A 21,971-nucleotide genomic window follows, 5' to 3' on the forward strand; every position below is an offset into this window, starting at 1 on the left:
ATTTTTTGAAGTTGCTCCAAAATCTGGTCAACGGCCCTGTACTATAGTACAGTAACTTTGGCCAAATTTCATGAAAAATAATTAGGAGAGAATTTTTCATTTTTATAATTTTTTCTGATGCATATACAAGTACTTATGTTGTATATCAAGTTTGAGCTAATTCCGATAAAGTTTGGATTTTTTATGATTTTTTGAAGTTGCTCCAAAATCTGGTCAACGACCCTGTACTATAGTACAGTAACTTTGGCCAAATTTCATGAAAAATGACTAGGAGAGAATTCTTCATTTTTATAATTTTTTCTGATACATATACAAGTACATATGTTGTATATCAAGTTTGAGCTAATTCCGATCAATTTTGGATTTTTTAATGAATTTTTAAAGTCGCTTCATATCGTACATGTAGTGCAGCTCATGAAGCTCATGCTGTTTAGCTGCTTTGTGGGAAACCACCACTAAAAGTCCCAATAATTCAAAAGTAAGAATACCTTCTCTTTATTACAGTGGCAGAGATGTCCTCTGACATATACTGGAGGACTCCATTCACCTCTCTCTTTGATCATCGCCAGTTGACACAGTTCCTAGTTCTACAAATCGAGGTACTCCCTGGTCAGTTTGTGTCTCGTAGCGGCAGCAGGAAACACGTTCTCTCTGAGGCATGGGTTGCTCCCCTTGAGGAACTGGACCGTCAGATGTACTGTCGGACTCACCTTGGACACTTTATTAATACGGGGGATGTTGTCCTAGGAGTAGACTTTACCAGAGCCAACCTGAATAATGAACACTTTGATAAATTAAAGACAACTGAGATACCTGATGTGGTAAGGAGATTAAAATAATAAAAATATCCATGTACATGTAAAGCAATTGCAATGCCTATACAATTACCGTATAGCGGGTATATTTCGTTCGAGTTGAATTTCGTTCTTTTCGTTCTCATTTCTTGTGGAGCGAACATTTTCCAAACGAAAAGGGCGTTTCCTCAATGTCATGTGTGCAAAATGGCTGCTCAGAACGAAAATAAAACGAACGAAAATTTCTAATCCTGCTTAGAACGAACATTTTTCCAGACGAAATATACCTGCTATACGGTACTGTTTCTTGTGGATCTATAGGTTTTGGTGAAAAAGGCGTACGGTGATCGTCTGAGAAGACATAGGAAGAGAAAATGGGAGCTTCAGTCTCTACCGAAAGAGACAGAGGACAAGATGGAGGAAGGAGAGGAAGAGAGAGATCTTCTGGACTTTATGGAGGATCTTGAAGAGGACAAGACTTATCGTCAAGACATTAATATTTACATGAGTGAGAAAAATAATTTAATTTTTTATTTTATTGTCTTTATTTTCATTCCAGAGCCAAATGATGGAGTTGTTCCAGTTGAAAATGGAGGATTGACAGGAGAGGAGGAGGAGGAGTCTTACCCCCAGATAGGGGTCGAGGAAATGTTGCAAAATCTAACCATCTCAGACCCTATGTCTGAACAATAAGGAACCCCATAGTACATGTAGGAATCTATTTGAAGGATTTTTGTAAATAGAAAATCAACTTTTCTCTAATTATCATTGCTATTTAAAACATTTGAGAAACAAAGTGTACAATTTTAATGATTTTTGTTATGTACATGTATATACGTTAAAATTTAAAGTTGAATAAGCTGTCTTAGCAACATATCCTTTAGCAGTAATCTTAGTTTCTCGTCGTGACAGTTTTGAATGATAGTCTCGCCATCATTAAAGCATACACTAGCCTTTCCACCCAACTGTATGAGAGAGAGAGGAGGGGGAATACAAGTATTAGAGAAGATACTATTATAGGTTCACTAACAATTTGAACGATGTCTTGATTGTTCTTCTTGTCTAAAACAATATCTGTAATACCATGCTGTATAATCGTTGATAAATATAATATAATATTACATGATACAGGTCCTGTACTTCTTTCAGTGCCTCTATGAGCGACTGTGCATTGGTATGTCCCCAGAGGTTCTTGGGTTTTGGGTGTGGCAGTGGGTGGAGCTTATTGTTGCCACTCCTTATCGTTAGCAGACCAGAGAGTGAGGTCGCCATTACTCCAGGATTAATTTCTTGAGGGAATATAGTACTGGCTAACTGGAGAGAGAGAGAAAAGGAAAAAAATGAGATATATACATGTACATGTATGTACATGTACAAATACGGAATGCTTTTACATATAAAATGAAAGGTTTACAGTTGTGACATAAAAGCATAAGTTATATGGGCAATGGTGACCTTGACATTTTTAATTTTATGAAAAATTGGCCAAATTTTAATTTTAGCATTGCTGACTAGAAACTTTACTTTAGGACAATAAATTTGTAACTTGCATTGTAGATGCATGTATTCGGCCCTCAGCAATCTTACTTCAGAGGTCATTTCAATCTTCTTGTATTTCGATGCCAGCTCCACTTTAACGACCGACCCTCTTTTAACACCATAAAAGGGCATTTCCTAATAAGGAAATTAAACTAAATGAAAAAGCGTCTCTCTCTCTCTCTCTCACTGGCTGGAGACAAGTTGTGTCCTTTTGAGTCTGAGCTGCCGACGGAAGATAATCAGTAGGAGTGATAAGAACTTGAGGCTAAAACGTATGTCACAAATAATAAATAATTAATATTAATTAATATTAATATTAATAATGATTGACAGACCAGGCCAGGCCCACCTGTAGCTCCTTGAGGAGTTTGTTTGCGACAAAGAAATTCATACAAGGATCGATCGGGAAATAGAAAGCCTAAAAGAGAGATAAGAGTGTAGATAAGAGTTGGTTACAATAAAAGCTGCTGGTCTTCACTTTCATATTGAGAGGTTGGTATGGAGTCAGAGCATGAAGATAATCAAAACCTGGCTCTGTATGAAATTAAAAAAAAACTTTAAAAGTTTGAGACATCAATTTTCATAGATAATAATAATAAGAAAAGTACCTTTTACAAAATTAAAGTTTTTTTTATTTTGCTATTACAATTAACTCCTGTCTCTCTCTCTCTCTCCTCACCAGTAAATATAACTGAGTTCTTTGAAGATGATCCCCATACTTCCATGAAATGTACAGCATCCCCACACCTGAGGGAAGGATGGCCAGCAAAAACCACGCAAGGGGTCTGGTACACATTGCCCAGGTCCCCTAATAAGAATATAAAGGACATCGTTTTTTCAAAAAAAAACATGTACCATAAATGTTAGGGAAATGCTTTAAACGTCCGCTCTTAATGAACTGGAAAAAAAGATGCAAAATAAAACTAAAATAATAATTTTTTATAATTAATTTCTTAAATAATTTTAATTATTAATTAATTTTAATACTTCAGCGTGAGGGAAAGGATGCTCCGGCTGGTAGACTTTTGACTGTTTTGCTTCGCATAACCTTAAAATAAAAGCTCACTAGTAAGTTACTCCGCCCACAACCAAACCCACCACTCGGCGTATATATTAGCAAGTGACAGTGAGTTTTTTGCAACTGGCGATATCATGTAGACGGGGACACCGACCAGACCAGCGTTATCGAGAAATGTATGGAGACACTCCAATAAATCATAAACCACGCCCTATATCAATTATAACCATCAATAATAACTAAAAAAATTACAAAATTTTTTATATAATTATCAACAATAACTAAACAAACTTTTAAAGTACATAATAATTTTTTTCTGTCTCTTACCGTAGGATAGCATGGTATAAGGACGTTCCCACCTCCCCTCAGTGTTGTTGCTATGAAACGAATACACTACAATCATTAGATGCTCCCCCTCCCTATTAACTAACCCATTTTAGTGCACAGTTCTCCTAGCATTGTGTCAGGGTTAGCTGACGGAGCGTTGGTGAGAGACGAGAGAATGAGCGCATCACAGGATAAGAGGGACTGTCTCTCCATTGGACAGGGATGAGTCGTGAATGTGGAGGAAGAAGACACATAACCAATCTATAGTGTGAAGGGTCAGTATTGATGAATAATGAGAGTACGTGTACATGTACAGTATATCTAATGTAATGAGTTCATGGATAAATAATGAGAGAAATCTAATGAGAAGAATACATTGGAGAGAGGGGAGGAGAGAAGAAAGAAGGGAGAGGAAAAAAAGAGTAATAATTGATCACCTTTGAATATTTAGTCTCCATTAACCAGTTGCAGCTCCCAAGGCAATACCCCGAACTAAGAGCAGTCGCTTGTACTGAACCAAAGAGATCCTACAATCATCAAAACTATTAATAAATAAGCTCATTGACAATGCATTTAACCAGTTTTTGTCCGTAGCTGATTCCTTGAACAATAGAAATAGCTGATGTGATGTCATCCGACCTATAATGACATTTAATTAATGGGTGTGGTATATTTGTATAGTACAAAAATGCAAAATAATATAACTTGCTTATAAAAAGATTTCCAAGAGTTAACATCAGTTAGGGTTTTAACGGCACACTCGGGCAACGATCTAAAAATGTCACATGATCATCATATGTCGATTGAGAGCTTACTGTAGTATTGATTCATCTCTCCAATTCTTTGATGGTGTAGGCAAGCGATACAGAAATTCACATAATTCCTCCATTAACTGCCTAGAGTGTAGTATACAGCTGTTTTTAAAAAAAATGCCAAAATTCTTAAAAGTACTCTGTACTATAGCCCATGCTTTTTTCCAAAAAATGGCTCCAAAATCACGCCAAATTTTTATTACATTTTCTGATGCATATAGATGTCCTTATGCTGTGTAGAAAGTTTGAGCTGATTCCGACTTCAATTTTTCAAGTTACAGCCATTTTAAGAAAATGCCAAAATTCTGAAAAGTACCCTGTACTATAGCCCATGCTTTTTTCCAAAAAATGGCTCCAAAATCACCCCAAATTTTTATTACATTTTCTGATACATATTGATGTCCTTATGTTGTGTAGAAAGTTTGAGCTGATTCCGACTTCAATTTTTCAAGTTATGGCCATTTTAAGAAAATGCCAAAATTCTGAAAAGTACCCTGTACTATAGCCCATGCTTTTTTCCAAAAAATGGCTCCGAAATCACGCCAAATTTTTATTACATTTTCTGATGCATATTGATGTCCTTATGCTGTCTAGAAAGTTTGAGCTGATTCCGGCTTCAATTTTTCAAGTTACAGCCATTTTAAGAAAATGCCAAAATTCTTAAAAGTACCCTGTACTATAGCCCATGCTTTTTTCCAAAAAATGGCTCCGAAATCACCCCCAATTTTTATTGTATTTTCTGATACATATTGATGTTCTTATGCTGAGTAGAAAGTTTGAGCTGATTCCAACTTCAATTTTTCAAGTTACGGCCATTTTAAGAAAATGTGAAAATTCTGAAAAATACCCTGTACTATAGCCCATGCTTTTTTCCAAAAAATGGCTCCAAAATCACCCCTAATTTTTATTGTATTTTCTGATACATATTGATGTTCTTATGCTGTGTAGAAAGTTTGAGTTGATTCCAACTTCAATTTTTCAAGTTACGGCCATTTTAAGAAAATGTGAAAATTCTGAAAAATACCCTGTACTATAGCCCATGCTTTTTTCCAAAAAATGGCTCCAAAATCACCCCTAATTTTTATTGTATTTTCTGATACATATTGATGTTCTTATGCTGTGTAGAAAGTTTGAGTTGATTCCAGCTTCAATTTTTGAAGTTACACCTGTTTTAACAAGTAAATTTTGAAAAAGCATGGACTATTATACAGCCCATAATAATACAAGGGCCTTTAGAGCAACTTTAACAAGCATATACATGTAAGTGTTAATAGTACCTTCCCAATTGTTTGGTTGGCTCTGTAGCATAAACTTTACCAGAAAAACCAAACTAGAGATAGAAAAAGAAAAAAAAAGAGAGAAAGAGGGGGGGGGGAGAGGGAACATTTTATAGAGAAAATAAACTAAAGGAAGGAATGAAATAAAAAGAGACATACATGTACATGCACACATACATGTATAGTACATGTACTGTAAAGAAATAAATTCTTATTATGTTTAGTACCTCAAAAAGATAAGGGAGTGAAAGAAAGGAGAAACAGTTTGAAATCAAGAGCACGTCGACCATTGAGAAATCGACCAACTTTGTCTACAATATAATCATAACGTATGTGATTTCGATACTCATACACTCATTCTCATACAGAAGGAATGAGAATGAGAAACTGAGAATGAGACATGCATATACCTCAGGAATCCGAACGAGTGGAAGAGAGTCAATAAGAATACGACCAATTATCTCACGAAACTATAAAATAATTATGTAAAAATAATTATATAAGTGTAAAATTTGATGCTCAATTGCTCGTAAAATAATTACATATTATTACAATTAATGATTAATTAACTTACGATGTTATTTTCGGACTGTTCATTGCTAGTGAAATTATTTAACTCACAAAAGGGAGTTGAAGATAGCCTTTCACTGTAAAAAAATTAATAAAACAGAGGTGTGGACTAGCTGCTTCCCTTCTTACCTGTAAACCAATGGTAAAGGGAAAAAGTTGAGTAATTCAAAAAGATCCAATGTGCAGTCCAGCATAATGGTGACACCTTCCACTCGTATGACATAACAAGGCTGCCATGGCCTACTACCTAGACAATACTTTGGAAAGAAACCAAGTAAAATGTAAAGCAAGAAACTTACCAGCTCCATGACACGTGAAACCACGCCTACCCATAATTTATATCACTTTGGCCATTATAATTATTTTGCAGCCATAATGTTTTATTTAATCAACTATTATAGTTTTGCAAATTGGGTAGTGAAGCTAGACAGTTATTAGTGCAGAGCCCAAGATCAAAAAGATTGATAATATAGGTCCCAAAATTTTTTATCATGCATGCATATGTCCACTGCCAATTCACACTATGCTCTTACATGTACAGTTTTAGCAATGCATACTTTTAAGGAAAATATACTATAGCATGTTGTGTCCCATAAGAGTTACACCATGCCTCATTCAATTTCAAGTGATAATCTGCCAATCTTATAAATAGGGTTAACTGATCATTAAGTAGTATAGCACTCGATAACTATAGTGATGGACATGCTTTTGCATTATCAATGTTGGTTGTTCCTGCTCTGTTTAACAGGCATTGCTACATGCACTGAGATCATACATGTTAAACCAAGCACAAGGAATAATGCAAGCCTGCATGGATCCCTCCATTATTACTTGTGTGGTGAAGGATATGGCAATCTATCATCAAGTGTCATCCTATTTCTTGATTCACATGGTGAGCACATACTGAGCAGTGATGTTTCATGCATGATTAGCTCATTTACTAATTTCATACTCTCCAGCGACAGTGCATCAAGATCAGCTCAAATTATCTGCAGTAAGGATGGTAATCATGGTGGCGGTGGCCTAGGTTTTTATAATATAACAAGTTTGAACATTTCTCGGCTTACATTTCATCACTGTGGAGGAAATATTGGCTCCCTCGTAGCCTCTATCAATACCTCAAGGATCTATTTTGGACAAGAAACAAGTGCAGTATTGGCAATCATAGGTAGCACTAATGTCAGGGTGAGTGGTATCACAATAAAAGGTCATTACTGCGGTTATGGGATGATAATAAGTGACTCTAGAATGGTGTACATTGAAACCGTTACTATAAATTACAGCAGCAACGATAACCTCTGCATTTACAGGGACAATAAAGCAGTTTGCATTACCAGTGGTCTGCTAATTTACTATTACAGCTCAAGTCAATGGAATTCCACTCAGATTAATGTCAAGACTCTATGGATCAAATGTAATGTCAATTGGTACCATCGTGTAGATGTACAGAAGTTCTTTCAGCACAGTAGAACAAGGGTCCCCATTTATAACATAAGCTCAAGTGGACTGACTATTCTTCTAGGAGATGTGAATTTTAATCATACATCACAAATACTGTTCTATGACTTGCATTTGATACATAACACGATGGGTGGAGGTGCTTTATTGCTGTATGAGATGCGAAGATTTTTGGGACCTCTCATTCATTTTGATACTTTCATACTCTCTCAAAATGATGCGACAACAAATGGAGGGGGTCTGACTGTGTATTCTGTAGTTGTAGCACCTGTTTCTGTCAAACTCAAACCAGATCAAGTAAGCAAATGCATTATATGTCTCAACAATGGTTCAATAATGGCTCAAAATGCTGCTGGGTATGGAGGTGGAGCATATATAGCTATTGGGATGAATAAAGACTTTTGGGTACCACCAATTGTTCTGGACACAGTAGAATTTCTAAATAATGTAGCTTCCTATGGTGCTTTTGGTTTATACGTACACAGTTTTCTTTTGGAGTATAATAAAAGAAGCAAGGTTACTGAACAAGCTGATTTCACCATTACATTAAAGGACTCCTTTGTCACAAACAATGGCATACCCACAACTGGCAGAAAATTAATATATTTCTCTAAAATACCTGCAATACAGTTTGTCAACATAAAACTTGGCATAATTGTAGGTTTTACTTCTTTCATATACAATATGGGTTCAGCCATCTCAGCCTACTCTTCAAATGTTGGATTGCTTGGGTACATCTTGTTTCAAAAGAACAGAGCTCTGCACGGTGCAGCTCTGAATCTCCAGTCAAATTCATTAGTGGTGTTTCACTCTCTGGCAATAGTAAAGTTTATAGAAAACACAGCATACTCATATGGAGGAGCCATATACTCTGAAAATGAATACTGTCCAGTTTATTTCCTTGAAAAAACCGGCCGAGAACTCTTTTTCATTGAAAACGCTGCATATCTTGAAGGAGATGCAATCTATTTTAAAGGAATAAGTAAAAAATGTAAGAACACAATCAATTCGCATATTTTAAAATATAGTCCAAAAGATTATGCAATGAATCAAAATGTGTCTTCGCCTCCTGTTAAATTGGAGTTTTGCAATGAACCAAATAAAACTGAGTATCGCCTTACTGGAGTGTATCCAGGGAAACTGATACAAATAAACATTTCTGCTTTAGACAGCAATGGAAAACAAGTCTATTCTCCTGTGGCAGTAACTATTTCTAATGACAAGTCATTAGACAAGTCAGAACAATGGACAGTGCCTTCAGAACAAAGAGTCCAATTGCTTGGCAGTAAAGACTGTACAATGTTGAACTTGACCATTTTTTATACACTAGGTATGCAGCATTCAGCAACTACCTACGCGCATGTAGCAATTTTGGGGCAATTGCCATTTTTGAGCATCAGTTTCAATGTGAATGATTGTCCTTTGGGATTTGAACTGAAACTCGATGGATGCAAATGTCACTCTTTCCTTTTGGAAAACAACATAACAAACGAGTGTGATATCAACACCTTTCAAATAGGAATCAAAGCAAACGCATGGCTAGGACCAGTGTATTACAACAATAATACTGACAGACTAGAGCATTCATCATCAGGGGCCAATATCAAGAAAGTGCTAGGCTATTCTCCTACTTGTCCATCTGGCTATTGTGTGAATGGGATTTCAAGAGCCAATGTCAAGGATTGGGATGAGATGTGTCATGGTCACAGAACAGGAGTCCTTTGTGGTGAGTGTCTTGAGGGCTATAGCGTAGCATGGGGAACAACAGAGTGCCTTAAGTGCAGGTATTTTCATATTTGGACCATTGTTGGTGTCATTGTAATATCATTATTGACCATCCTCGTGCTGTTCCTAACTCGACTCACTATTGCCAACGAAACCCTTGGAACCATCATTTTCTATGCAAACATACAAGCCACTTTCTTATATCATAAGTTGGATAAAAAACCATTGTACATCAAGGTGTTTGCATTCTTTTTCTCATGTTTAAATGATACTCTTAGTCTTCCGACTTGCCTCTCAAGTCACATGACATCGGTCACTAAAAGTGGATCCTTCTTTGCATTCCCAGTGTTTCTTCTGCTCATTGTTGCTGGTCTAGTCATCAGTAGCTATCACTCCACAAAAATTGCAAACTTTATTGCCCATTCCTCAATACAGGTGGTGGCCACGCTGCTGTACCTCTCATTTGCCAAGTTGCTCCTCACCGTCATCAACATACTAACTCCAGTCACCATACACACACCAGAGAGGGACTTTACAGTCTGGTACATTGATGGAAGCATTCCTTATGGACAGGACCCTGGACACATTGCTCTGACAGTCATAGCACTGTTCACACTGATCTTCATACTCTTCCCTTTCCTCTTGTTCACGACTTTTGGTTCCCTTCTCCTCTCCATTCGATACTTGAGACCATATTCAATATACATACGGCCATTTGTTGATTCATATCAAGGACCTTATCGCAATCGCTACAAATTCTGGTTCGGATTAAGACTCTGGTTACTGTTATACATTTATATTTGTTACACATTTCTACGAGGGCACAAGCCCCTAGTGATGCTTTCAGCTCAAATGATCCCCCTTCTTCTATTCACAGTGGCACAATCATACATTAAGCCGTATCACAGCAAAGTCACCAATATAGTCGATCTGTTCGTTTTGTACAACATATTGATCTGCTATTTAGTTATGATTTATTACTACCGAGCAACAGGCGAGAAGGATGCTGCTGAAACATACGTATTCATCTTGGCTGGCCCAATCGTGGTTCTCTTCTTTTATTTAGTGGCTTATCATCTCTTGAAGAGATTCCAGATTAATAGCAGGCTTAGCAAGTTCGTTTGCTGGGTAAAAATGAGAAACATGCTAAATGTATTGCCAAAGAACAGAATGGAGTACGAAGAGATACCTGGAGATGAAAATACAAGACTGAGGGAGCCACTTCTTGAAAATAGCAAATAATTATTTGCTATTGTTCTGAACTTCTGATACATTGTACATACGTGTACACGTAATGTTCTTACTATAATAAATACTTACAAATTATTTTGCATACATAATAATTATTTGTTGTAACTATTCGTCCAGTTGATGCAATATACAGTAGTACACAGAACAGGCCAGTGTGGATATAAGATCGTCAATAATAATTTAAAATGGAGGATGTAATAATAGTACAGTCAATCAACAAGAGAAATTAATAATAATTGACAATGATAATCAATAATAATTAACAATAGGTAATGTAATTAAAATATAAGTACAAGTATACGACAGTTTATAGCTGACTAAATTATCGATCATCATTAATTATTATTAATTATTATTATCGTTAAACAATACTTAGAGCAAAGGTTGTGCTTGTGGTGAATTCATCCAAAGAGTGTTAGGAGCGGCTGTTGGGGCCCCGCCCCCTCCTACCATCTGGTGATGAAACATTGGAGGACTCCTAACAATAACAATAACAATAATAATAATAAATATTAATTAATTTTAATGTTGCATTACCTGTTTGGTGGGTGTGATCTCATATTAGGTGATAGATGATGTGGGGGAACCTCATGAGTAGGCGGAGCATAAGCTCCTCCTCCTCCTTGAAGCTGTTGTTGATCATAGCCATTAAACTGATAATTAGTGGGTGGGGCCTGATGACTAGGAGGCGGACCCTGGTGCTGCAATGATGGTAGATAGGAACTGAAAGAGGGCGGGGCAACATCATTAGTGGGTGGGGCATAGGCCCCAGTTTGAGTGGGTGGATGATATCCGGTTCCATACGGAGGGTTATACCCACCCCCTCCTACATTAAAGGACCCGTGGTAGGTACCCGTCACGTCTGGAGGGGGCGGAGCATAATAATCCTCCGTCTCTCCTGTATTGTACTGATAGGGTGGGGGCTGGGCCTCAGGGGGTGTGGCTTTGTGTAATAGGCGAGGCTTCTCTTGCAATAATCTATTGAATATGTACAATGTAGTTAAGAATTAATTAATTCTATTATTACCGTCTGTAAGTGGATAGAGCTTGTTGAAGTTTTTCACTGACTTCATTCATATCCATTAGTTGTCTGAAGTAGGAGAGAAAATGTTTATGATACACAACAGCTAGTACATGTACACTTACTTGTCATATCCTTCAATGTTACTCTCGGCAATTGGTTTCATAGACTTACATTCAGCTACAATACAATTTACAAATAAATTATTATTTATAATTTCATTACCTTCTAATTCGTTTAGAGTTTTAAGTTCTTCTGGGTTCTCACTGCTGATGTCGGCATTCTTGAGCATGTCCAGCAACAGATCCACTTGAGTCTCGTTCACTTCAGTCACTTTAGCTTTTGCTCCTCTCCCTGACCCTGCCCCTTCTGTCACACCTCCATTATTAGTATTATTATTATTATTACCAGTAGCTTTCTGTTCGCCCCGAACTAATACAATAATAAAATAGACAGTAAAATATGAAAATAAACTTTTAATCATACAAATACCCCTCACTAAAATTATACACATGTAGTATAGTAATACAGAGAATTAAAGCAGGCTATAGGCAGCTATACAATGTTAAGTACATGTACTGTACCTGGTTCGGGCGAGGCGCTGAGATCAGGTGATACGAAATTAGCCGGAAACAGGCCAGTACCTAATTGTGTCTTCCCTTTCCACCAGTTCTCGTCACTGTGTGTAACAACAAGACAACAACAAATGAACAGATGCTGTTTACCAGCTGAAGGAATTCAATACATAACTAATGATATACTGTACACGGGAATTGAACCTCAACTTTCTTTGTAAAAGGATATCAATATGTATCAGAAAATGTAATAAAAATTGGGGGTAATTTTGGGGTCATTTTTCGAAAAGACTATCATAGGCTATATAGTCAGCCCATGGTTTTTCGAAATTTTTCTAGCTCTCGAAAATGCTCATAACTCCAGAATTGTATTTATAAGCATTGGCTCAATGTATTATTACATGTAATTAAATTTACCTGTTATCTATAACATTGATGACCTCTCCAGCTTTAAAGGACAACTCATTATCTTCGACGGCCTCAAAATCATAAATTGCCCTCACATTAAAACTGGTCAGATTGGCGGAGGAAGACTAGGAGGACAAAATCAAGCACAAAATAAAATAAAAAGGCGGTAAATGTGTTCAACATACAGCTGGTAGTGGATGGTGTGTTGGAGGCGAGTCAGAGAAGGTTGGATACATTGAAGGACTTGATTTAGACTGAGCCTCTTCAAGTGATAATCTTATAGCTAACAATAAAGAAACATATCAAATACAGTACATTACCGCATGTACATGTACACTGTACATATTAATATAATGGTAGGGAATTTATATTGGCAGATTGAAGAAAAGCGTCAGCATAAAATCCACCATTTTTTTCAATCGGACATGCTCAATGACACATGGCTGCAAAAAATTGCCAATGATTGTTTGTATATGTACATGTACATGTATATGTACATGTAAATCTAGTTTTCTTGAAGAATCGCCAAAATAAACAAATCTTTGTACATATAAATGTACATGTACATGTACATAAACTATAAAGAAGCTGTATATGTACGCATTTGAATCTTTATTTGGCCCAAAGCCAAACTTATAATTGTAAATACGATATATTTAATTTTGTGAGTGAACTTTGTACCTTTTTGCAAATCATCATCTTCTCTTGTTCTCTGAGGAGGCGACACAGAGCTGTACATCTTGAAAAGAAGTACAATAATAATTATGAAATCACAATAAGAGTGTGTTATGAAAATAACAATATTAACATACATTGTATCTAATGTACATGTAATGCATTGAGACTTACCGAAGGTGCACCGAATCCAGCAGTACTAGAAGTTGGTTGATTGCCCTGTAATACAATGAGACCATCACGTATTAACTGCTCTATGAAGCTATTGAAACCACTGTAGAGAGAAATAAAAAGTACATACATGTATATGGGCACTGTGACAATGAGAACAATGGGACAAAGGAGAGAAAAAATATCAGACCTCATTTGAGAGTTTCCCTTATAATCAGCCGCCCAAGTTGCTAACAGCGTCTTTAACCTATGGACTGACCTTTGATCTACTGTACGCTATGAATGACATTAAATAACGTAACGTAAGATAACATTATAAAATGAAATTAACTCTCCCCATCCCTCTGTTACTCACTGATGTTAGAATGTCCTTCACTTGCGAATGAAATGAAGGTTTGGAGAGTTCCAATTCGAAATCCTTACCACAATTACTAACACACGCCTCTAGCAGCTACAAAATGATAATAAGCTTAAAATAACATGCCAAGTTGTGTGTACTTAGCACATTTAATATATTAAGAGTTTGGCTATACTAATTTTAGTGCACTTTTCTTAATTACGTGCTACTTTATTTCAAAGATCCCTCATTAAAACTAAGTACGCATAATTAAAAGTGAACTATTAGGTACATGTACATGTACATGTATCATAAAATGAAATGACATACATTAATTGCCTGCCATTGAATATTGGGATCCGAGTGCTTTATTCGTCTCATTACAGAACCTAACGCCGACCCCATACTAAAGGAGAAAAGAGAAAGTAAGTATAATAGGAGAGAGAGAGAGGATAATCAGATTAGTATATATACATGTGTATGTCTTACGCTGCCGATCCAAAGGACTCTCTTATTCTGTCGCATAATTTTATAATCTTATCCCAGTCAGTGTCCCGCCCTGTGGTGGCAGCAGCTAAGAATGGAAACGAAATTTGAAACAAAACAAAACAATACATTAAATGATATTATACATGTACAATTATAAAAACTGACCAACATCCGAGTCGTAGCTCATATTTGTGGTATTAGAAGTTCTTTAGTGCCAAAGCCTCTCTATATTATATAGCTAAGTTCTCTGACTTCTCTCTTTCTGTTAGTGTGAAATAATCTTTGTCACAAGACAAGCGAATGACTTGTAAAATACAATTTTACACAAAGTGGGCGAGGCAATCCGGATAAATAGAACAATAACAGACTAAATAATTGCCAATTACACAATGAATAATGTTAACAACAAGATGGAGGAAGAGTTTTCACACAGTTCTATTTATTTATTTATTTTCATCCTCTCCTCCTCCTCCTGCCCCTCCTTCTTCATCTTTTTCTTCCTTATTTTCCTTCAATTCTTTTTCCATTGCTTCAGCAAACGCTTCCACATTACCAGTAGCAGCTGCATTAGAGACACCTGTATTCAAACCAAACTCATTCACTAAAGGACCCAATTGACCACTGGACAGAGCAGAACTGAATACAGACATAGCCTATAAAAAACAAAGAGAGTTCTCTCCAGCCATTTTTGGTACTAGTATAGTGCAGCTAGATTTTTGAAACTTTAAAAATTCATAAAAAGTCCAATTTTGATCGGAATCAACTCAAACTTTCTACGCAACATAAGAACATGTATATGCATCAGAAAAAATTATAAAAATGAAGAATTCTCTCCTAGTCATTTTTGGCAAAATTTGGCCGATGGCCCTGTACTATAGTACAGGGATTTTGGCCCGATTTTAGAGTAACTTTAAAAATTCGTAAAAAATTCAATTTTGACCAGAATCAGCTCAAACTTTCTAAACAACATAAGAACATGTATATGTATCAGAAAAAATTATAAAAATGAAGAATTCTCACCTAGTCATTTTTGGCAAAATTTGGCCAATAGTACAGGGACTTTGGTCTGATTTTAGAGTAACTTTAAAAATTCGTAAAAAATCCAATTTTGATCGGAATCAGCTCAAACTTTCTACACAACATAAGTACATGTATATGCATCAAAAACTGCAATAAAAATAGAAAATTCTCTCCTAGTAAATTTTGGTCATTTTTGATGAAGTACCCTGTACTATAGCACAGGGTACTTGACCAGATTTTATGAGCAACTTTAAAAACTCATCAATCAGAATCAGCTCAAAATTTCTGTGCAACATAAGAACATATACATATGCATCAGAAAACATAAAGTTATATACCTGTTGAAACTGCGGTGAAGTAAGAGCAGTCTCCGTGTCCTCATTGGTAGGTGGTAAATGAGGGGCAAGGTCACTACCAATATCACCCTCTCTTACTATCGGACGCAAAGCCTCAGATGTAAGCACTTCATTCAACTGGAGGCCACTCTCTCTCTCTCCCTCTTCTCTCCTACCGGAAGGAGAAGCACCAGATCCACCTAGAAACAGTCTCACAATAGTATCGCATGACTTTACTCACCAGCTGGGGGCGGGGGCATCTGTAATGACTCCAATGCAGTTTGAAGGTCACCTATCTGGAGCTGTCTATAATATACATGTACATGTACATGTACATTGTACGCACATGATAAAAATAAATTTTTAAATAATTTATAAATAATATCATTATACTTACGGTCTTTGTTGTGCTCTGTCAGTTGGAATGACATGCCCAGCACCTAACCCAGGACCACGCCCACTATATTAATTAATTAAATATAATAATTATCTGACACTATACTTACTGAAGTATATCCATTCTGTTAGAACCGCCACCTCCTCCGGTACCAGTGGGTGCTGTTCCCCCTCCCCCTCCTGCTCCTCCACTCATTGCTAGTAACTCTAACAGCTGCTGGTGAGTTACTGTACCATCAGAACCAGCTCCATGAAGAAGATTAGCTATAGAGGGGGGGAGAGAGAGTGAGAGAGAGAGAGACAGAGAGACAGAGAGAGACAGAGAGAGACAGAGAGACAGAGAGAGAGAGAGAGAGAGAGAGAGAAAGGAGGAAGGGAAGGAGGAAGAATAAAGAATGGAATAAAAGTATCAAAGGTACAGAAAGTTCATATGAGAAAAAGGAAATGGAGAAAGAGAGACAGAAGGATAACAATGAATTAGACATTAAAGGATAAACAGATGACAAGTAATATCATTAATGAAGGGAAAGGCAATATTAATAATAGGAAGGACACACACACACACCCCCCCTTAAATTTGTATATTCATATCATGTACATTAAATTACATCATAAGTCCACTGATCTTAGTGCTCTTGGTGTACTGTATAGCTGATAATTTTGGAGTGATGAAATTGCTAATTTTAATGACTGGTTTAGGGGACTTGTGGCCATGTGCTATTGAGCAAATAAAATGGCAGGTTTTAATTATTTTGGCAAACGGCTATCAAAATGCCAAATTTGCAAAAACTCCCCCCCCCCTCTAAAATTACTGGGTACATGGGATTGGGTGTTGGCCCTAATATCTTTAGTGTTTTTCCTTAATTAATAACATTATTAAGTTATGTACGTCTAAAGTAAAGATCCCTTGCTACATAAATTCCCTCTATAATCAGTACACAGAGCAGGACTAAAGGTACGTACCCATATAGCTTTGTGGTAACCTGTGTTCACCCATGGCACTTTCAGAATTGGCAGCCACAGCTGCTGTTGGATTATCAATGCAATCATTGACCTAATAACGGCAATTAATAAATAAAAGAAAATGCTAATAATTATTATTTGCGAATTTTATATTCAAAAATTAAGATATCAATCATAAAATGCCGTATACGGCTATGTTTCACAGGTATAAAATTTCGCGATTTGGCTGGATTTTTGTATTCGCGAATAAAAATTTCGAGATTTTAATGTAATTACCACACCTACCATAAATCAGCATGTTATTTTTCAGATTTTAATTTCGCAAATTTTTCTAAAATGCGAAAATCGCAAAAAAAAATTAATCCCCGCAAAATACATGTATAAGGTGTATAGCCATACACGGTAATTACCATTAAAGTATTAATTGTCATTCTCAAGCTACCCAAATTAATTGTCATTCTAAGAAGACATACCATGTATGTCTTCTTTAAAATGCAAATTTTATGGAACAAGCAAAAACAGCAATTGCACAATTATTACTTACTTTCTTCATGTAGTCTTCATCTTTATCATCTTTCGGTTCCTGCAACCAGTAGAAGTACTTTCTCCCGTTGTCTTTAAATTTTAGCAAAAAGACTCGACCAGTTGTGCACTGAGACACACGAAGGAGCTTAGCATCGCCAGGAAATATTATAAAATCCTAAAATAATGATAATAAATCATGTGAATGTACTTATATGATCTGGAGGATGCTGCATAGCAAAATTTAAACCCCCCCAAAGCGACTTATAAAAAATAAACAACTAATTAAAGGCATTCTGTGCTTTTACTTCCTGTAATGGAACACATAATACAAACAGAACCTCAGTAATGAGATTAGGGCATTATAAATAGACTAAGAGTACATTGTGACATTCCATAAATAGATACAGTAATTGGATTGAAGTACATGTGATTAGTAATTACACTTACAACCGGTCTGTCTGCTAGACAGGTTGTAATTAAGATTGCATGTATTTCTCACGAACTTTTACATCAATAATAAGATTTCTATTTATAACAACAAGCATAATTTGTATGTCTGGAGATGATTAAGTTTCTTGTAAAAGTTTTCACTCTGGTTAATGTCACTTTCAAAACACAATTACTTTTGACTAATTAACATAAAACTCCACCCACTTGATTAATAATAATTAAAATAATTCTGTTTAAGCCACACCCCTAATAAAACCAATCACACTCAGCTAGCCAGCTATTCTTAATAATTAATTATGCACCCGATTAATGTCAGCCATAACTTACGTCTTCCAATTTACCACTTCCTCGGTCTTTCCAACAAAAGTGCATTAAACTGTCCTCGTATTTCATATAAACGAGCCCTTTTCTTACATCAGGGGAGACTGTCGTGCCAGAAAGCGTCATCTTACCCGCCCTGAACTCGATAACGCTCCGTGGTTCCCTTCTTGTTCTTCCCCCGTCACCAAAAAGAGCCATAATGGTTACCAAAAGAAAAGGATTACGGAGGATTTGAAAGCTCCGTTCACACCTAATGTATGAGTATACGTACGTATACTATAGTATAGATGCGTATACGGATATTTTGACCACGCCTATTCTAGGGAGTGGCCGGCTCCGCTAGTGTCGTTTACAAGTGCACTTTTGACCTACTACAGGAGTTCTCTCTATAAAAACAAGTAAAAAGGAACAACATTGCAGGAAGGAAGGAAAGAGCTCCAGTCTCCCAATTAAAATACAATTAGCTAATTGCAGCAGCATAGGCCCTAGCATTCAGTTCAAGCCAAAGAAGAGAAGAAGATACAGAGAATATTAGAAAAACAGCAACCAGGACCAGGGATTAGCTGGTAGGAGACTAGCAAGAAATAACAAGGTGAGGTATTTACAAATAAAAGAACAATCTGTTGCTTACTGGATCTAATGCCCCATTTTTAAGGGGTGGCATTCATATTGTTTTTGTTTTTTCTCTTTAAGTTGTTGTTGTTTTTCATAGTTCTTATAATAAAATAATAATAATAATAATAATAATAATAATATAACAACCAATAATGATAATAATAAGAATACAAGATGCAACTAATGTAGTAGCAATAGTATTAATAATTCTTTGTATTCATAAAGTTGTATGAATTTTGCTTCAACTTAGCAGAAGAGCTGTATAGATGCATTATCATTATTATCATTATCTATTACTGTTGTTATTTTAATTACATTCCAGATGGAAATGTAGTTTATTGAATAACAACAACAACAACAATAACAACAGCAATGACTCCAATGCCATTTAGCAGTAATCCATGTTGACTAGCATTAAACCATACCTCTATAGCTTTGTTATCCAATACTTGAAAGTGTTAATCAACTTGTTTGCTATTAAGCACAAGAATGAGGGAGTGTGATAAGAAGTAACCCTATACTTCCTGACATGCTATAAAAACACATTACCTTCCTTAATAGGTTCAAGAGAAGGAGGAAGGATAATGAGTCATGATTTCAGATTAAAGTCGTTCTACAAGCCTGCTTACTGCAACTACTGTACAGACCTACTATGGGGGATCATGAACCAAGGGTACCAATGCACTGGTGAGTAGGTTCTGGCTGTGATTTAATTTCTATTATGTCAGTAGAATTTAGGTAGCTAATCTAATTTGACATTTAAGCAATACCGCTAGGACAAATATGTATTGGCCAGGGAATTATCTGTGTTGTGGAGGGGCCGGGTCCTCTTCCAATTATCTATGTTGTGGAGGGGCCGGGTCCTCTTCCAATTATCTGTGTTGTGCAGGGGCCGGGTCCTCTTTCATTAAATTTAGGAGTGGTTGCTACTCCCTGATTAACTGTTTGCATACTAACCTCCTTCTTCCTTATTAATTACATGTTTGGTATATGCTTTAACATCATAATGTAACACAATAGCACTGAGTCATTACTATACTCATACAACAATGGAAACGATAGCTGCTATTATATACAATACATCCTCTTTAATAAGGACACCCTGAGATTGGGAAATTTACAATGGGACACCTTTATAATGAGGACATTATGTAAGCTTATACAAAATGCCTTTAAAATGAGGCACCTCTGTACTAAGGATAGGCAGTGTGGGCCCACTGGTGTCCTTATTAAAGATGATGTGTGAATTATCATAATTAGTGTGATTTCATGCTTCCTTATTTAGTGTGTAATGCAATTAGCCATGATCGTTGTCTAATGGAGTCAAGGAAGATGAGCTGCACTGTGAAATCTGGCGGATATAGACCGTTGAATTTCATTTCAAATAACAAGATTAAAGATCCACTCACGGCTGCCGTTAAAACTGGACACGAGTTTAAAGTCAAGTCCTACTACAAACCAACATATTGCCACCAGTGCTCAGAGCTTCTCTGGGGACTAATGAACCAAGGTTACCAATGCACTGGTAAGATCTTGCTGTATCTTATAAATAGGTTTTAAACAAGCTAAGTACCTCCTGGAGGAGTATTGTTCCTATCTAAACTATGTACCACCTGCATACTCTAAGCATAGATAGTGGACACGGTGCTATAAAAAGAGTCACTTGTAATTATTTGCATTTTACCACCTGAGACTTGTAATTATTTATTAAGAGGTGCGCTTTGCCACCTCAGACTTGTAATTATTTATCAAGAGGTGAGTTTTACCACCTGAGACTGGATGTTTTACCACCTGAGATAGGTTTAAATTCAAAATTTTTCAAAATTTAAAAAAATTGCATTTAAAATTTCAAAATGCATTTATAAATTGTTTATAGTAATGATACACTTGACAGACAGCAATATTTGCAGTCTAGCATTTATTAGTTTATTATTTATTTTCATAATTAACACTTGATTAATACTGTAATCTAATTATAGAGTTAAAAATCAATTTTATATTAGCTGGTTCATCTCTTTTTCTTTCTTTCCTCTAGTGTGTAATTTCGTGTGTCATGAGAGATGCTTGTCTTCGTTAACTGTTGATTGTACTCACTTACTGTCGGAGCAGATAACAGTAAGTAACACTATTATTATTACTATTATCATTATTATTAGTAGCAGTACTATTGTTATTATTACTACTGTTATTGTGTAGAATCCTATTGGTCACACTTGGATCAGTCCTAAATCATCAGCTAATAAGAGGAAATGGTGTAATGTTTGCAGAAAGAAAATAACAGGATCAGCAATGTATTGTAAAGGTTAGCACAACTGATCCTGATCATGTGATTATCATGTGATCCTCTATGCAGTCTGTCGTAGATATGCTCATAAATATTGTATTGGCCATGAACTGAATAATTGTAAAGAGTGTTCCTCTACCTGCACCACTAAAGTAACTACATGCAGACACACACACTGGGTTAATCATTGTTTTACATGGTGTATGTGTTTACAGACTGATTTTGATCATCATTGGATAGAGGGTAACCTTACATCCCATGCAAAATGTGAAATGTGTACTAAGCCGTGTTTTACTGATCTGTGCTTAACTGGGTTTCGTTGTGGATGGTGTGGAATAACAGTCAGTAGATAATAATAATACTTTATCCTTAACTTAACTGTTTTAACAGTTACATTCATCTTGTTTCAATGCTTTCATAAAAAGTGATAAATGCAAAAGTTGTGATTTTCGTGATCTTTCTCACATGATCCTACCACCATACTGTGTATCAATGCCAATAAGTCAAAGGACTTTACAACAAGATGAAACTCTTGAAGGTATGAAATGTCTTAAATATTATATATAATTAATGTTTTTCATTAGATGTACATGTAACTGAATTATTCAGTGATGA

At 36.1% G+C, this 21,971-nt stretch overlaps 5 protein-coding genes across 7 annotated transcripts in view; 2 read left to right on the forward strand and 3 right to left on the reverse strand.

Annotated features, from left to right (window-relative positions):
• Positions 1–1,638, forward strand: part of LOC100632532 (60S ribosomal export protein NMD3-like) — a 4,844-nt gene extending 3,206 nt beyond the window's left edge. The window contains exons 9-11 of the mRNA XM_019994694.1: positions 505–821; positions 1,116–1,302; positions 1,354–1,638. Coding sequence (XP_019850253.1) covers positions 505–821; positions 1,116–1,302; positions 1,354–1,487 — 638 coding nt within the window. The 3' untranslated portion in view covers positions 1,488–1,638. The remainder of the gene's footprint in view (positions 1–504; positions 822–1,115; positions 1,303–1,353) is intronic.
• Positions 1,529–7,235, reverse strand: LOC100632660 (integrator complex subunit 9-like). Of its 3 annotated transcripts, XM_019994691.1 has the most exons (23): positions 7,169–7,235; positions 6,467–6,594; positions 6,342–6,414; positions 6,178–6,237; positions 5,995–6,078; positions 5,768–5,820; positions 4,494–4,574; positions 4,388–4,450; positions 4,257–4,317; positions 4,116–4,205; positions 3,783–3,939; positions 3,679–3,728; positions 3,432–3,562; positions 3,321–3,381; positions 3,189–3,231; positions 3,013–3,141; positions 2,812–2,867; positions 2,683–2,751; positions 2,521–2,598; positions 2,382–2,468; positions 1,935–2,108; positions 1,825–1,881; positions 1,529–1,759 (listed from the first exon to the last, which is right to left on the reverse strand). In XM_019994691.1, the coding sequence occupies exons 2-23, from the start codon at positions 6,529–6,531 to the stop codon at positions 1,640–1,642; spliced, it is 1,842 nt and encodes a 613-aa protein (XP_019850250.1). In that variant the 5' UTR covers positions 6,532–6,594; positions 7,169–7,235; the 3' UTR covers positions 1,529–1,639. The 3 variants fall into 3 exon arrangements, with proteins under 3 accessions (XP_019850250.1, XP_011402930.2, XP_019850251.1); XM_011404628.2 differs by lacking the exon at positions 7,169–7,235 and having other exon boundaries at positions 6,467–6,673; XM_019994692.1 differs by lacking the exons at positions 1,529–1,759; positions 7,169–7,235 and having other exon boundaries at positions 1,826–1,868; positions 1,917–2,108; positions 6,467–6,673.
• Positions 7,236–10,808: 3,573 nt separating this feature from the next.
• Positions 10,809–14,735, reverse strand: LOC105312180 (signal transducing adapter molecule 1-like). Its single transcript, XM_019994693.1, has 15 exons — positions 14,613–14,735; positions 14,448–14,532; positions 14,289–14,364; positions 13,977–14,072; positions 13,812–13,897; positions 13,625–13,724; positions 13,457–13,514; positions 12,961–13,058; positions 12,785–12,900; positions 12,377–12,471; positions 12,018–12,224; positions 11,918–11,972; positions 11,799–11,861; positions 11,309–11,749; positions 10,809–11,249 (listed from the first exon to the last, which is right to left on the reverse strand). Exons 1-15 carry the CDS (start codon positions 14,632–14,634, stop codon positions 11,144–11,146), a joined length of 1,704 nt encoding a protein of 567 aa, XP_019850252.1. The 5' UTR covers positions 14,635–14,735; the 3' UTR covers positions 10,809–11,143.
• A 46-nt stretch (positions 14,736–14,781) lies between these two features.
• Positions 14,782–18,731, reverse strand: LOC100632787 (proteasomal ubiquitin receptor ADRM1-like). Its single transcript, XM_011404615.2, is given in 9 exon segments — positions 14,782–14,934; positions 14,936–15,100; positions 15,806–16,002; positions 16,044–16,108; positions 16,200–16,262; positions 16,309–16,462; positions 17,162–17,252; positions 17,706–17,861; positions 18,464–18,731. Coding segments are annotated over 9 exon segments (1,131 nt in total). The 5' UTR covers positions 18,656–18,731; the 3' UTR covers positions 14,782–14,886.
• Positions 18,732–18,803: 72 nt separating this feature from the next.
• LOC100632913 (diacylglycerol kinase theta-like) overlaps positions 18,804–21,971 on the forward strand; it is a 6,736-nt gene continuing 3,568 nt past the window's right edge. The window contains exons 1-9 of the mRNA XM_019994734.1: positions 18,804–19,049; positions 19,634–19,759; positions 20,358–20,597; positions 21,108–21,187; positions 21,269–21,374; positions 21,426–21,508; positions 21,572–21,697; positions 21,747–21,894; positions 21,941–21,964. Coding sequence (XP_019850293.1) covers positions 19,657–19,759; positions 20,358–20,597; positions 21,108–21,187; positions 21,269–21,374; positions 21,426–21,508; positions 21,572–21,697; positions 21,747–21,894; positions 21,941–21,964 — 910 coding nt within the window. The 5' untranslated portion in view covers positions 18,804–19,049; positions 19,634–19,656. The remainder of the gene's footprint in view (positions 19,050–19,633; positions 19,760–20,357; positions 20,598–21,107; positions 21,188–21,268; positions 21,375–21,425; positions 21,509–21,571; positions 21,698–21,746; positions 21,895–21,940; positions 21,965–21,971) is intronic.

Source organism: Amphimedon queenslandica, unplaced genomic scaffold (assembly GCF_000090795.2).
Source record: "Amphimedon queenslandica unplaced genomic scaffold, v1.1 AMPQUscaffold_13467, whole genome shotgun sequence".
NCBI classification, from domain to species: domain Eukaryota; kingdom Metazoa; phylum Porifera; class Demospongiae; order Haplosclerida; family Niphatidae; genus Amphimedon; species Amphimedon queenslandica.